General features: G+C 36.5%; 1 protein-coding gene across 1 annotated transcript in view; it reads right to left on the reverse strand.

Moving 5' to 3' along the window:
• Rsrc1 (arginine and serine rich coiled-coil 1) overlaps window positions 1-17,632 on the reverse strand; it is a 284,228-nt gene that overhangs the window by 115,167 nt on the left and 151,429 nt on the right. The window contains exon 6 of the mRNA XM_057756995.1: window positions 1,638-1,689. Within this exon, the coding sequence (XP_057612978.1) occupies window positions 1,638-1,689 (52 nt within the window). The remainder of the gene's footprint in view (window positions 1-1,637; window positions 1,690-17,632) is intronic.

A 17,632-nucleotide genomic window follows, 5' to 3' on the forward strand; every position in this document is an offset into this window, starting at 1 on the left:
GAATATAAAACTGTTTGTTTAGTATGGAAAATTGTTGGGGTTTTAAAGAATTGAAGAACTGCCAAATGATTCCACAATTATTCCTTTACAAAAGTATTCTCAGAAACTAAAAGCAGGTGCTCAGATTAGTCTATGTGTATTTATAACAACATTATTCAACACTACTTAATAAAGAGAGTTCAAATTTTTTATCACTGAATGAATGTATAAGCAAATTGTACACAAATATCATTCAACCATAAGAAGAAATGAACTACTGATACGTTACAACATGGAAATACGTCTAAAACAGACCACATGACAGATATAAAAACCCACATATTACATATGGCATTTCAGAGACAGAAGGTAGACTGGTGGTTGCTAGAAGCAAGGAAGATTAACAGAAACTATTGAAAGTAAGGGTTGTCTTTACCAACTGAACTCACGCTCTTCTACCATTCTCCATGTTGTAGGTTTACTGATATTCCACACCACCCAGCTATCTACTTTCCCTCCGAGGCAACAAAGTATCATTAAAAATAACACTGGACACTTTTTAAAGAAAAATAAAACATCACATCATTACACATCAATCTATTCATAGCAGTATAAAACAGTATGAAAAACAGCAGTCTGGTTTTAAAAAGTGGTCAATGAACTAGTGGTAATAAAAGGCAGTGTAAAGTTTTCATAAAGCAATTCAGCACAAGGCATATAGGCATAAAAACTTATTCTATATATTAATACCCTATAATTTCAAAAACTTATTTCTATAGTAATTTATAATAACAATAGTTACTGCAAGAGATTCTAGAGTCAATGTGCACATATGTATTTGCTCCAAAATATAACATCTGTTGTTTGGTGGTCTGAAATTATCATTAAATCCTCAATTTGAATTCGTCAGAATGGAATGTATAAGCTCTTTGTAACCCTTAAAAGGTAAATAAGGGTTACAAACACACACACACACACACACACACACACACTTCAAGGAGTACATTTAGATTTAAAGTTAAATTATTAGTATGTAGAAGGCAGCATGGATTTTTAAGAGATATTTCAAAAGGTAAAAAATGTTTTTGTGAAACTATACCACTGGGAAATTAAACATAGCATTTTAAAATTAGATGGCAACAGAATACACTCGCCAATGAATTAGCCAATTGGAATTAGAGGAATTTAATATAGCACTGGCCTTATTTTCTCCAAAATAATGTAAATCTTAATTAATCAATTGTAACTTATACAAAAGTTAAGTAGAAATAGATTATAGCCTTAAATACAAATTACAAAATAAAAAAAAAACTTCCAAAAGAAAACATCAGAAAAAAACCATAGTCTAGAGTTAAAGAATTTTATTTCACCAAAAGTACAATCCATAAAAGATGAAAATCAATATGTATTTTATTAAAATTAAACTTTAAAACTAATACCTGATTTATCCATTAAACATGCAAAGAATGAGTTTTTAACACATATCACTTTATATTAGCAATAAATAGGTGACATTTATCCAAATATATAATCTAGATCCAAACATATGATCTAGATTTGTGAAAAATTTTAAACTAGGAAAAACCTTTTAACTCATGTATTAGCAAGCTACCAGCCTAGGATTTATTATTTCATAAAAGTGAATTGTCAACACTTACCGGCAGCTTCAAGGACCATCTGTAGTCTGGCTTTGGCCTGCTCAGCTGGTGGCTAAAAATCAACCATAAAAGAAATGGATAGTTGAGTTTTAACAAACAGATTGTAAATTAGAGCACTACTAGGTACTGAAAAGGAAGGAAGCCTTACCACAGTCACTATTACTACCCATCCAAACTCTACCACAGTAATATTTCACAACCACTTCACTCACCTTTAATATAAAGTCACCTTTTAATTAATACAATCCAAGAATGATAAAACTCTTTGGCTGTTTGCTAACACTGTATCACTAAGCAATAACAGAAATAACTGTAAACCCAATAATAAGGCAAAAACATGTATATAAGAACAGATTCTCAAATCGTATTACTTCCTCGTATATAGAAATATTTAAGTTACCTATCTAAATTTAAGTAAACTAACAATTGAAGTTTTGCATGTGGGGGAAGTCAGGCCCTAAAATTAAGTATTTTCAAACTGAATTTGAAATGAGAAATTGTGCAGAAGGTAAGATATAATGTACCACATATATTTTCAGTTTCCATTTGCACCCCTAAAACTGTTGATCAAGAGAACGTTGACTCAACTCTGGCACTAAGGTTGAAACTAACAAAAATCAGTAAATGCACTCCATCATATAAACAAACTGGAAGGCAAAAACCACATGATCATCTCATTGGATGCAGAAAAGGCCTTTGATAAAATCCAACATGCTGTCATGATAAAGTCAAGGAGAGATTAGGAATACAAAGGACATACCTCAACACAATAATGGCAGTTTACAACAAGCCCATAGCCAACATCAAATTAAGTGGAAAAAAACTCAAAGTAATTCCACTACAATCAGGAATAAAACAAGGTTGTTCAGTTTCTCCATACCTATCCTATATAGGACTTGAAGTCTTACTAGAGCAATAAGACAACTGAAGGAGATCAAAGAGATACAAATTGAAAATAAAAAAGACAAAGTACTGTTATTTGTAGAGAATATGACAGTAAATGTAAGTGACCCTAAAAATTACACTGGAGAACTCACTGGCTACAAAATCAACTTACAAAAATCAGTAGCTCTCCTATATACAAATGACAAATGGCCTGATAAAGAAATCAGGTAAATCACAATAGTCTCAAATAATATAAAATATTACAGGGTAACTCTACTAAGCAAGTGAAAGACTTGTATGATGAAAATTTCAAATCTTTGAAGAAAGAAATGGAAGGAGATAGCAGAAGACGGAAAGATCTTCCTAGCTCATGTAACGGTGGGATTAACATAGTAAAAATGACCACCCTATCCAAAGTAATCTACAGATTCACTGCAATCCCCCCCAAAATTGCAACAGAATACTTTACAGACTTTGAAAGGAAGATACCCAACTTCATATGGAAACACAAAAAACTGAGGATAGCTAAGGCAATCCTTATTAATAAATGATGAAGATCTCACCATTCCCAATTTCAAGCTGTACAACAGAGCTACAGTAATAAAAACCGAATGGTATTGGCATAAAAACACACACTTTGACCAATGGACTCAAAGAGAAGACTCAGACATAAATCCACACATCTATGGACATCTGATTTTTTGAAGAAGACGTCAGAAATATATACTGGATAAAAGGCAGCATCTTCGACTAATGCTGCTGATCAAACTGGATGTCTGCATGTAGAAGAATGCCAATAGATCCAGGTATATCAATGTGCACAACACTCAACTCCAAATGGATCAAAGACCACAACAAATCAGAAACACTGAACCTGATAGAAGAGAAAGTGGTGAATAGCCTTGAATTTGCCAGCATAGGAGCAGATTTTTTCTGAACAAAACATCAATAGAGCAGGCACAACAATTAATAAATGGGATCTCATGAAACCGAAAAGCTTCTGTAAGGCAAAGGACCCCATCAATAGGATAAAAGGGCAGCCTACAGAATGGGAAAAGATTTTTACCAACTCCATATCCAATAATGGCTAATATCTAAATTATATAAAGAACTCAAGAAACTAGACATCAACAAACAAAATAATATAATTAAAATGGGGTACATACCTAAACAGAGAATTCTCAATAGAGGAATCTCAAATGGCTGAGAAACACTTAAAGAAATGTTCAACGTCCTCATCCACCAGGGAAATGTGAAATCAAGATGACTTTGAGATTCCACCTCACACCTGTCAGAATGGTTAAGATCAGTGACACAAGTGACAGTACATGCTGGAGTGGATATGGAGCGTCCATCCACTTGTCCATTGCTGGTGGAGTGCAAACTTGTACGGTCACTATGGAAATCAATATGACAGTTTCTCAGAAAACTGGGAATAAACCTACCACAAGGTCCAGCTATAAAACTCTTGAGCAAATGCCCCAAAGTTCCTCCATATTACCACAAAGACCTTTGCTTTATTCTTAATAGCCAGAAACTGGAAACAATCTAGATGTCCCTCAACCATAGAATGGATAAAGAAAATGTTGTACATTTACACAATGGATTATTACTTAACTGTTTTTAAAAATGACATCATGAAATTTGCATGCAAATGGATGGAACTAGAAAAATATCCTGAGTGAGGTAACCCAGACTCAGCCTGAAAATACAGTATGTATTCACTTATAGATGGATGTAAGCCATTAAATGATAAGCAACCTATAATCCACAGACCCAAAGAGACTAGGCAGAGTAAGGGACTAAGTGGCACACATGGATCTCCCTAGGATGGGAAAATAGAACAGATTTTAAGGTAGAATAGTGGTGGGTAGGGACAGAAGTGAGATGGAGGGAAGGGGAAAAAGGGTTAGCGAGACCGAGTTGTATTCAATTGAGCTGTTGGTTAAGAGGGTTCCATGGAAACCCAAAACAACTCAGGCTGTAGCTAAGACAACGGTTTGCTCTCAGAAGTGATGTCTGGGTCCCATTACTGAGAACAATACCCATCCAACTCACTGAGTACGTCAAAGATGAGCTGGTACCTTCATGGAGCCGTCATCCCTACCACCATGCTAGGGTGGGCTTTGCTGATGCAGCTGCTCATGAGTCTTTCTGCTCCTGTACATAACTTCAATATTTTAAAACTCATTTATTTCCCAACTTCAATTTTGGCAATATGCTTACTTTGGTCTGTCACTGGTTCCCAATTCTTCAAGAACATAATAGTCATGGCGCATGATGGAGAACAGGAAATAACTGTGTGGGCTCAATCTTCTCCTTCTACCTTGATATGCGTTGCAGGGTTCATGCTCAGGTATTCAGGGTTGGAAAGCAAGTGACGTTTTCCCACTGAGCATCCTGCCAGCCCCACACTGCATTTCAAATGAAGAAAGAGGAGATCTATTTTCCCTTCACCTGCTATAGCACTCAGGAAATATGGTCCCGCCCTTCATCTGCCATATGGTGAGGAAAGCACCTGTGGCAGGTGGAAGAGCTGGCCTTGCCTGTCACCAGCTTCAGCACTTGGCAGAGTGGCTCTGAACCATGCCTGACCAACACAGTAGAGCTGGCCCTTATGGTGTAGGTGGGCTGCCCACCCCCATGCTTACTACAGAGATTGAACTCGCCAGGGCAGTGCTGGAGAGCTCATCCTAGTGTTGAGGATGAGGGAGAGCTGGAGGGCTGATCAACCCAGCAACCATCCAGACCCAGATGCAGGACTATGAATACCACCCCATCAACCACCCCACCTATGAGCTGCTGGAGCACGTGAAGGCGTTGGTTCTGCAGACCCAAAGCTGCAGGATCTTTAAGACACAGGGCAACAACAGGACATCAAGAGGAGTTCCGGATGGCCCAGTATTGATGGTGTACAGAAGTCAAAGGCCTCAAACTAAACCGCTGATTCATTGCAATTAACAGTTGTGAGGAAGATGTACGTGCTAAAGAATATACTGTGTGACTCACTGGGCCACACTACAGCTTCCATGACGAGAGTTTTCTTTTATTTTAAATTTCATTTTGTTTTATTTTGGAGAGAGGTTGCCAGGGCAGAGGATTGATGTGAAATAATGGGGAGACGAGCGGGATTGAAATGCATGATCAATTAAAAAAAAAAAATTAAAAAGTTAAATTAGGAAAAAAGAAAGATACATTTTAATTCAGGGCTATTGCAATTTTACTGTAATAGAAAATGATATTTTTCCTTTTGGTTCTCAGCAAGATTGCAATGTTTTTAAATAAAATATTTTAACAAAATTAAGATTATACAAATTTTACCATGTCAAAACCATACTGTAGTTAGGTTAAGAGAAAAAGAAAAGGTAGAAAATCTCTTCTGATAAAAATAGCTTAAAAAGGATGGTGGGTGGATAGATAATAGGGGACCAAGAGACAAAGAGAGTAGGTTCCAGGGTAGAGGAAAGGAGCCCATGGATAATGTGCAGAGAACTAATAAAGTATCTCTTGAGAAGCCCGAAAACATCACCTAAACACAAGGCAGAAGAAAAAAGGAAGACTGCAAGTGGGATGGACACAGACTCAGGGGGCAATGGCTAGGAGGAAGGCCAGCATAAAGGGCTGGAAACACTAAGGATATTTTTTTTTTACATTTATTTATTTATTATGTATACAATATTCTGTCTGTGTGTATGCCTGCAGGCCAGAAGAGGGCACCAGACCCCATTACAGATGGTTGTGAGCCACCATGTGGTTGCTGGGAATTGAACTCAGAACCTTTGGAAGAGCAGGCAACGCTCTTAACCTCTGAGCCATCTCTCCAGCCCCCACTAAGGATATTTTTAATATGGGTGCTATGCACAAGCATTAGGGGTATGTAAACATGCAAATAATATGAACTTATTTTTATTTTATTTTTGAGATTATAATTGCAACAATTCTTTCTTCCCTTTCTTCCATCAACACCCCATAAACCCCTCCCTGCTCTCCTTCAAATTCATGAACTGTTATTGTCCGCGTGCGCACACACACATACACACACTCCTTCAAATTCATGATCTGTTATTGCTGCGCGCACACACACATTCTCTCTCTCCTTCAAATTCACGAGCTCTTTGTTATTGCAACCACATACACACACAAAGACACACACACGCTCTCCTTCAAATTCACGACCTTTTTGTTATTGCACACACACACATACACACACATGTTCTCATTCAAATTCACGACCTCTTTGTTATTGCACACACACACACATGCTCTCATTCAAATTCATGGCTTCTTTGTTATTGCACACATGCACACACACACACACAAACACACATTCATAAAAATAATCTGTTCGATCCATATAATGTTACTGGTATGTATGTTCCAGGGCTGTCCATTTGACAGTGAGCAACAAATTGGTGTGCTCTTCCCTGGGAAAGACCACTTCTCCCATTCTCAGCTTTCCTCAATTATATTTTCTGCACAGAGAATCTACAACTTTCATCAGATTTCAAAGGCATCTAGATTTTTTAAATTAAGGCTTAGCCTTCTAAAGTATTAATAAATGGTTTTAAATTCCATTCATTTGAACTGTGGATTCAAATGCATCCTTCCTCATGTTACGATATGAGTGATAATTCACTAACGTAAGTAAGTTCATAACTCTTTAATTGTCTATTATTCTTCTTTCAGAAGCTTGGGTCAAGTTTGCAAGAATGAATGAAGTAATAATATTCTCTGGGATATAAGAGCAGCAGACAGCAAGAGTATTTGTCTGGCTACAAATCCCTATTCCTGACACAAGGAGCTAAGTCATCCATTCGCTACATTTAAAAATTATCTTTTGTTGATTTTTAAAATTTTTTCTTATGTTTTTGTGATATATAATTATATAATTTCCTTCTTCTCTTTCTGCCCTCCAAACCCCCACATACCCATCCTCCTCTTGTTCAAATTCATGGCCTTTTTTTCTTTCATTAATTGTTACATGTGTGGTGCATATGTTTTTAGGTATTGGATAACAGATTGTGATGATCTTCCCTGGGGGAGACTATTTTCCTGCTCTCTACATTCCTTGGTTGCCTGTGATTCTTCGTAGGACTAGATCCTGTGGCTTCCCCCATCTAATGTCTACTGTCTATTGTTGCCCTTGTTAAGCTCAGATTTAGGCAGTCATATTGGTGAGACCTTATGGTTGTAGTCTCTGACATTAGTGTAAGACACAATCTCACAGCAAACTCCCTCACCCTTGGCTCTGAAAATATTTCCACGCTCTCCTTCACAGCGGATCCCTGAGCCTTAAGTGTAAGCTTTGATTTGTAGATCTACCCACTGTGGCTGGCTCCACAGCTCTGCATTTTGATTGTTTTTTGTTTGTAATGGTCTCTGTCTCTTGATAAGATCAGTGGTAAGGAGTACTCTTATCTGTGGGTATAAAGATAAATATTTAAATGTAGTTTGGGATTGTATAGTTAGTAAGTTCTCTAGGATCTATGACTTCACTAGCCCTGTGTAATTGGGCTACCATTTTTTCCCTTTTATGTCTAATTAGAGAGTTGATGGGTTACTGCCAAGATGTGTGTGCTACTATAGCACCTTATGGTTATGAGCTTACGCTGATTGTTGATGCGGTTTATAGGCACTATAGACATCATAGCTGGGAGAACTGTTGACTCCTCTCCTTTGAAGCTTGTTTACGAGACAGGGTTCCGTCTATGATGTTCACAACTGCATGTGGTTTGCAGCCTCAAGCAATAGTCACGCACTAGCCTCTCCAGTAGCTGGACTACAGATATGTAACAACATTCCTTACTGCTTACTTTTAGGACCTGAGGCTGTATGGTTTTCAAAATAATTTTCAGAGGCACACACCTTTAATCTCAGCACTTGGGAAGCGGAGGAAGGCAGAATCTGTGAGTTTGAGGTCAGCCTGGTCTAGAGAGAGCTCCAGGGCTGTTACAGAGAAAGACCCTATATCAAAAAACAAAATAAAACAAACAACAACAACAAAAACTAATATTCAGGTACTTATAAAGATCAGTCAAGTTAAAATGACCCCTCTGAATAGTCTGGAATTATATCCTGAGCACTCAAAACAGCTTTTGGAACACAGAAGACTCAATATACAATTTGTTGGAATAAATGAATGAACCTTCTTTTTCACTGCATGGATATAAATAATAAAATCAACCAAAGTTGGATTTTATATATTACATATAACCACTATTTAGATAAGAAATTGCTATACTCCTTAATTAGTAGCTAGTTTATATGCTTAAGTTAGTTGTGATTAAGTATACCAACACTACCTCTGGCATCTTTCGGCCCTCATACTAGTCAATAGGCCATTTAGATGAGGTTTTTCTTTGTGTGTGTGAGTGTGTGTGTCTCACACATTCACACACACACACATACAGAGAGCCAGAGCGAGAGCGAGCGAGAGAGACAGAGACACACACACACACACACACACACACACACACACACACTGGGGGGAGGGGGCGGGGCTTGTCTTTTAAAGGGCCAGGGTACCCAGGAGACAGACAAGGCCAGCAGATGATAACAAATGTAGAAAAATCACAGTAAGATTTTTATTCTTTTCAAACAGAGAAAGCAATATTAATTTTTAAAAATGAAGTCATTTAACATCACTTCCAAAATCTTCTCCTAAAAGTTTTTAGTGTAGTTATAGTGTTAAAATTCTTGAGACAACAGAAGGCATTTAAGACTATAAACCTACAGCATATGATATCATAGATCAGATGTATAAAACATACCACAAATATGCTTTTCAGATATAGTTATCTGGCTAATCAACTCATATTACAGATGAATATCACCTTCAAAAGGCAGGGAGCCATGTATCCTTCCCTGTCTTGGATAAGGAAGGCTCTCAGTCATGAGAGGAAAGGAATTAAAGCAGATACACACAATATACCACAAATACGATTTACTATAAATGAATTTAAAAAATCTGAACTTGTTAATAAAAATAACTATGCAACAAAAATAGCTGAATATAGAAAAAGATGAGGCAGATTATTTTTTAATGGTTACAGTATAGGAGAACACTATTGTGATTAAAAGTGATGGTATAATTTTTTAATTTATATCCTTTGAAGGATCTGATCTGCTTACTATTCCTTTCACCAACCCATACTATAAAGATAGCTTAAGTATGCCAGGTAACTGTGAAGAACCCTGCTGCTGGACTGAAAAGTAGCCAGGAAGATCTGGGAAAGGCATCTCTAGGAAAGACCAAGTTAACAGAGGCGAGCAGACCCTCATAATGACGGGTGAGTCGTCTAACTCACAGCCAACAAGTCCTGAACATGTACCCATCTATCACTCTAAGTTTTCCCTGATCTGGGTTCCCATCTTTTACCCTCCTCCACTTCAGGCCTTAACAGTTATACATCCTAGTAAAAGAGAGAACTCATGCTAGATACTTGGGGCACAGAGAACCCTAAGAGACTTTAATATTAAGGAAGATAGGGCAACAAGATTCCTTCCTTGAGCAACTCTGCCTAAAGTCCAGGCAGGAAGAGCAGTTACATCATACAGGAAATAGGGAAATGTCTTGTATATCTGGCAGCACCTAGTGGGGTCAGCAGGAGAAAGTTTAGAGCAATATTTTAAAAGGAACAATAGTGACCCTTTTTCAGTTTTATTTAAATACTGGACATGTATTTCAAGATGCATATGAAGCAAGATTCCTCTAAACTTCTACAGTGTTAGGCGATATTTTACTCTAAATACCAGAGTAAAGACTGAAAAACAGTTTTTGAAATCAGAAAGTTTAGTTCTATTTTAGCACAGACTTTTAGGATTGTTCAAACTAAACATCAGGAAAAACTCTAGACTCTAGAAATACTCAGTTGCATTCCCACTGATCAGTATCATCTGTGTCCCTGCATGTTTGGACAGGAAACTGTCCAAACCTAACAATTCTGGTTCTGTCATTACCTTAAGAAAAGAAGTTTCTATCTAGAATCCATGAAGTCTGAAGTGCTGGGATACATTCCCAGGGACTCGAAAGTTCTGTGAGGTGTTTTAGATACATATATCTAAATATCTTTACTCAAATACTAAAAATCAAATATTGGTATAAGTCAATAAATATATAGCTTATTTCCAAGCAATCCAATGTAATTTTAGCACCGTAACTGTGATCATAATATGATTCGGTACTATGCAATCTCCCCAACTGCCAACAGCTGCTTTTCCTGTGCCAGCCTGCTGCTACAGAGGCTGTCCAAACGGGGACGACACTGGCTCTGCACACGCCACTGGTGGTTTCATTCTAAATATTTTGCAGTTATAAATTCAAAATTGACAGGTAAAGGATGTTCGAATATAGTCTCTAACTTTTCAAGTATTAATTGAAATTTGTAAGATTATTAATTCTACATGAAATTTTCATAAAAGGTAAATAAAAAAATACTATCTGACTCAAGAACAGAAATGAGGGGAAGCGATGATTTTTTTCTTATTGTACTTCTATTTGTTCTAACTGCACCCAGACCATGTTAGACAAAGCCGCAGCTCTCAGTACAAATGAGGGATTGGCTAGAGATGGAACAGAAAGCCACTGGCAGGACGATGAGGCCTGCACACAGCACAGACAGGGACTGAGCTTTAACAACTCTTCTCTTCACACTTATCCTGGAGGTGAGACATCTTAGCATACAGCACCTGCCATGGCAACAGCAATTAGCAGGAAGGTAGAGGCTAGCTAAGATTAGTGTGAGCTGGGCACAATAATGCACTCCAGTGACCTCTAAACATAGGAAGCAGAGGCAGGAGGATCATGAAGTTCAGATCTCTTTGGTTACCCAGTGACAATCTGTTTTAAAACAAAAACAAACACAAAAATAAAACAACAGAAAAAGAATTGTTGAATTGTATTTTTAAAAGATTGTGGAATTTGGACTGCTCTTCAGTATCGAGAGGGAGGGGGAATGGTGTGGGGGGAGGAGAAGAGGAATGGGGATAGGGAGAGGGGACTGGGGGGAGGGGGCAATATATGGGAGGAGGGGAGGGAAATGGGAAACAGGGAGCAGGTGGAAATTTTAATTAAAATAGAATAAAAATAATAATAAAAAAAAAAAAAAAGAAAAAAAAAAAAAAAAAAAAAAAAAAAAAAAAAAAAGATTGTATTGCCGGGCAGTGGTGGTGCATGCCTTTAATCCCTGCATTCGGGAGGCAGAGGCAGGCGGATAGATTACTGTGAGTTTGAGGTCAGATTGATCTACAAGAGCTATATTTCTCAGGACAGGCTTCGAAGCTACAGAGAAACCCTGTCTTTAAAAAACAAAAACAAAAACAAAACAAAACAAAAAACAAAACAAAACAAAAGATTGTGGTTGCACCACTGTGTGCATATCACTGAAAGAATGGTCTAGTAACTAAAATAAGCTGACAGTCAAACAGAGTTTAAGTGATGGTATAAATTCTATAATTAAGATCTAATGACATAAATTTCAGTTGTGAAACATATGAAGCATAAAAAGAGGCAGAGAAACATCTAATAAGTTAAACACTGGACATTCAACATAAGTAAAACAATATCTTGTTTATTAAGATTGTTAAATCTTTCCTTTAAATGCTAACTTCATTTATTTTGTAATTTTGTTTTTAGTATGTAGACTTAGGTGTTGAGATTTGTTTGAAAGATAATTTTTTTTTTTTTTTTTTTTTTTTGGATTTTTGAGACAGGGTTTCTCCGTAGCTTTTGTTTCCTGTCCTGGAACTAGCTCTTGTAGCCCAGGCTGGCCTCGAACTCACAGAGATCCGCCTGCCTCTGCCTCCCGAGTGCTGGGATTAAAGGTGTGCGCCACCACCGCCCGGCTGAAAGATAATTTAGTATACTAAAAACACTGGCTCTTGAGTGACTGGTTTTAACAGTGTGGGCTGACAGTCATCATCTGCTGGATGTTAAACAGATCATTTAGTCTCTCTACATCTCAATTCCCTTATCTATAAAATCGTGAAAATAAGAGCACTGAAATTCCTTCAATAAGATTGTAATTGGGATCCCCCCAAATTAAAAGTATGAGGGTTGGTGCTATCGTTCCTGAGTTCTATGACAGAATTTTCTTTCTACCTTCTTGAGAGTATATTATTGCAAGATCTATTGTGAGCACCTCACAGAGTATAAGGGTGTATGTGTGTGCATGCTATGAACTATGAGCTCCAATTTAACTGCTAAGTATGCAGTAAGACTTATACTGACTGTTATGATTGCTGGAATTTCATTATTATTACTATGGTTTTATGCTGCATGGGCATTATAACTACAGGAATTTATACTTAGTTTCATAGATACACATTATGAAATAGCGTAAGATTCCACAATATAATTTATTTATTCCTCCTTACAGAAAGTCAACACTTATGATTAAAATATAAGACATATAATTCTCAAAAATTGTATTTCTATCATTCCATGTATCCTGTTATGAATATTCTAGTCAAAACAGAAAACAAACTATTTTTAAAACTTGAAAGAACAGTGACAAGCTCAAAAGTGTACGAATATTTATGTAGCAGACCTTCATTTAAAGTAAAAAACTTTAAATGAAGTAACTATTCATGCCCACTGAGTAGTAGGACTGACAGGAGCAAAATCCAGTCTGGTTTTCCTTTCATTGGCTAATTTTATCTGCTATACATGGTTTTATTTAACATGTGAAAATACTTCTACAGAAGAAACAATCTCAGTGAATGAAGGAGGTTAAGATATAAATGAATTATTATTTTTAACATTGTGGCACATATTTCTCAGAAATACCAGAACCACCTTTCACACTGGGATGTAGGTTCATTAAAAGTCAATTACTCATGGCTTAGGAAAAAAAAATTAATGGATCCTTCAGAACTTTAAATTATTTAAAAGTAAAACATTATCTTAATTACAAGTATCAATTGCATCTAAAGAAGAATAGGAATGTTTAGTTCTATTTTTATAAAACAATAATATTTGTCCTAATTTCTTTAGGAACAAAATAGGATATAAACAAAACCAAACCCCAAAGTATACATTTTCTGTTATATCAGTATCATTCTCCTCTAAAGGGTCACTAGAATTAAATTAAAATTAAATACTTAATTAGTTTTTTGGTCAAGCATGTGCTGACATTTTATGGAAACTGGTGATAAAGTTTTTATAGGTGTGGCTTACTAAAAACATGCCATTAATACACTGTGCTGTATTCTAGATCTAACAGTTGGTACAATTTGGATAATAGCCAATAGATGGCACTGTTCCCACTAGGTAGCAAAGACCTTAGAGAGGACTCTGCATACACACATTATCAAGAACAATGTCTGCTCAAATCGCTGAATTTGAATTTTTCATGATAAGGAACACATATTAAAAATAAAAATTTTAAGTATTTACTACTTACAGAATATGACAGATCAAACTATGGCAAAGCATTTACTTATTTATAAAAATATCTGACTATCATTATACATCAGAAATATAAAAGAGAAGGTATTTTCTGGTTCCTGATAATAAAATCATATGGTAAGTAGAATTATCAATGGAGATATGCACAGAGACACAGAGGACCACCCTCAGAGGTAAGTGGATCCAGGAAACCACTGCAAAGTAGATGATCCCTCAACTGGTCAGAAAGGGGGAATGAACTAGCAAAGACAAAAGCATGAAAGTAGTTTACAACTAGGGACTGGTGGCTCAGAATGGCGAGGCTGGCAGGATGTAAATTTGGTAGGTATATATCACTCTGGGGGTCAGCTATCTAAGGAATGTGGGCTTTCCTATATGATGGGAACCCATTAAAGATGTGACAGGGAGCAATGGGATCAAATTTCCTTTTTGCAGAAGTCACTTTAGGCATTGAGTACCCCTGAACTTAGATATGCTAAGGCTTGGGGTGGGACACCACCACAACTGCTCTGAACAGTCACTCCAGGCAACAAGCAAGAAAGATTTCACCAGAGCAGAGGCCAGCAGGGAGGTCTGAAGAAACCAAGGAAAACCGAAGCTATATCTTGGAAGTTGTGTCTTCAGACAGAATATCCTTTGCAATGAGACATTATTGAAGCTGCAGCTAGGTTCTTCCTGATGTATCAAGGAATAAAAGTACCAAGGTATTTTTCTAACAGCCAATCATGCACAGTAATGAAGTCTGTGAATTCTCAAAAGATCCCAACTTCACTAAGCCATTTGCATTGAGATTTCTGAGTTCCTCCCCTTGGTGAACTTTTCTAGAGCAGTGGTTCTCAACCCATGGGTCACGACCCTGGTGGGGGGTCACTTACCAGATATCCTGCATATACTATATTTACCTTATGAGTCATAACAGTGGCAAAATTAAAGTTATGAAGTAGTAATAAAATAATTTTATAGTTTGGGTCACCATAATGTATTAAAGGTCACCGCATTAGGAAGGTTGAGAACCTCTAGTCTGGAAATCATAGGAATAAATACCACAAAAGGCAGATCTCGTCTACCCTGATGCGAGAGGTGGAAAGGGAGTCGCGTTCCCCCATCAATATGCCAACCACTTCATACATTCATAAAACTCACTTGAAAATCCAGAGTGTGGAACCTAATAAGCTGCTCCCTCCTTTACGCAGCCCAGACCAATCTCTCTTTGGAGTGTATATTTTCTTTCCCATTGCTACATAAACTTCTATTTAGGCTGTCTAAGAAATTCAGCTAAATTTAATGCTTTCTTTCAGAAACCAAGAAGAAACCTTCATGGGGAACTGTTGTGGCCATGAATTTAAATGGACTAATAATGACGGTAGGGAACCAACAGAGGCCGTTCTGTAGTGCAGCAGACAAAGCTTTACCAAGAGCAGTGGCAACCAGGGTAGAGAGCAAGACAGTTTTGAAAAACACTTGAGGGAACTACAGAGGAGCAGTGAGAAATCAAGGCTCATGCTGAGACAGTGTATTTTCTTAGGTCCTTTGAGAATAAAACTGGAATGGTTTTAGTGCTCTACCTCCTTTTACCTGTGCTTCTATTAGTGCAACTTGTCCTGATCTTATCAAAACTTTACACTTTCATACCAGCCTGTAGTGTTTTTATCTTTAAAACATGTTCAAAAGAATGACTACAGAATGTCTACCTCTTCTCCGTACTAGATTACACTCTGCATGAAGACAGGGCCGCGTCCCTCCTGATGTGGTTCACCTCCCCACGCTTTCACTGAAGCTGACAGGTGGCTAGTGCTCGACAAATACTTGTTCAAGGAACACCTGTCTGACGGTATGTACACCTTGCTTGCCTGTGAACTTTCCATTACATAAATACCATCTTTGGCCACATTTAGTAATACCCACAAGCGATCACTCATATTCGTTAAGTACCGTAAGTATGTTAGCATTTTCAGTGATAGCCGGGCTGTCTCAGGTCAAGTTAGAAGCTATTCTCAAGATCACGAAGGTGCCTCTGCTCATGGTTGCTCTACGCAATAGACATTTGATAAAGGAAAGAAAGGTACCTTCCACCTTCTGATTCTTAGCAGGTTCTTTCTGAATGAATATTTATTTTTTCACCATGTTTAATCTTTGTGTTCAAACCTACCTTAAAATATAGTTTGGTCAACTTTCTAGTTTGGTATGTTGTAAAAAAATTTCCACCTCTTACATTTCACATTAAACTTCACTGACATAGGTGGCACATATCATGCATACAGAAGGTGTAGAACGTGATAATTTAATATATGGGGATATTATGAAATAATTCCTACATCAAAAACCTCACACATTTGCATTTTTATAAATATGTATGAGATAATATTAACAATCTGTTTTTAGCAACGTCCAGGTATACAGTAGAGCATAATAACTACAGCCACAAGAATCTAGAATTTGTTTGAACAACTAATGAACTAAGTAAAACTGTGTTCTCACAGTAGGTGTCCAGATGTGCAGGAAGTCAGAGATCTATAATTTAGAACTCATAAGCAGGTTAACCAAGTTCTTTGTGCTACTTTACTTGAAATGTCAAGGAAAAAATATATGAATTTTGAGAAAAAAGTGAGCTGACTGCAGAATAAATATACTTATTTAAATAATCCTACATATAAAAATTGTTCTTAAAACTTAGACTTGATATTTATTCTGAATAAATCTATATTTGAAAAAAGTTTATAACTTAAAAAAATACCCAGTTATTTTAAAAAGAAAAGTACAATTTGTCCCATATATGTAGAGTAATACAGAAAGAATACAAAAGTGGACTGACCCTTAAGAACCTGCATCTTAGTTAAGATGCACACTAATGATGATGAAGTCTAAGCAGTAATATATTTGTATATTTTCTAGTTTGCCACTGGGGTTGAGCTTAGGAAAGATGACTTTTTCCTAGAGCTCTAAGGAAAACTGTATAGAGGGAAAGAATTTAAGTCATTCTTTTAAAAGAAGCAGTATGCATAACTTCAATTTATAAATACAGCTATCAAGAACAAAAATATTGTATAAAAAGATGTTACCAGTAATTAAAAGTCATGTGACTTAAGGCAACACTATTGAAACTAGTTAGGCAGAACATAAAAACAAGTCAAGATTCAAAGTAGACACAGTGTTCTAATTAAAAATACGGGCTAAACTTTTTTAGTATGCTGCCTACTTACATGCCCTGAGCTGACTAAGTCCTGGTCCTCAAATAATTCTAGTGTCTCATGGTTATAGACTCTAAATGGATAAATGATTAAAAAGGATTAATGACACTAAAAAAAAGGCAAACATTTGTATGTTAATAAGTGTTATTTCTTTTGTTGACTAGTATAAACACCTTAAATCAATAATAAAGAAATACTGGGTCAGTGAAAGAAAAATGAAGAAATAAATACTTTGGAATAGCATCAAAAGTAGATCTCAAAAAAAAAAAATTAAAAGTAAATTTTACCGTAAAATGAAGCATGATGATCTGGGGAAACAATTTACTCAATGATATTTAGCAAGTAACGCTAAGAGATTTTATGATTTTACCAACATTAATTTTTATGTGTTTATGTAACCAAGTAAATATCAAGTGATTAGTAATGAATGACTCGAGTCAACAACGCATTTAAAAAATTCTTTTTCTGAATTATCAAGCATTCTTCACTCTTTTATATTAAAACTAAATAAGTGG

Source organism: Chionomys nivalis, chromosome 24 (assembly GCF_950005125.1).
Source record: "Chionomys nivalis chromosome 24, mChiNiv1.1, whole genome shotgun sequence".
In the NCBI taxonomy this organism is placed as follows: domain Eukaryota; kingdom Metazoa; phylum Chordata; class Mammalia; order Rodentia; family Cricetidae; genus Chionomys; species Chionomys nivalis.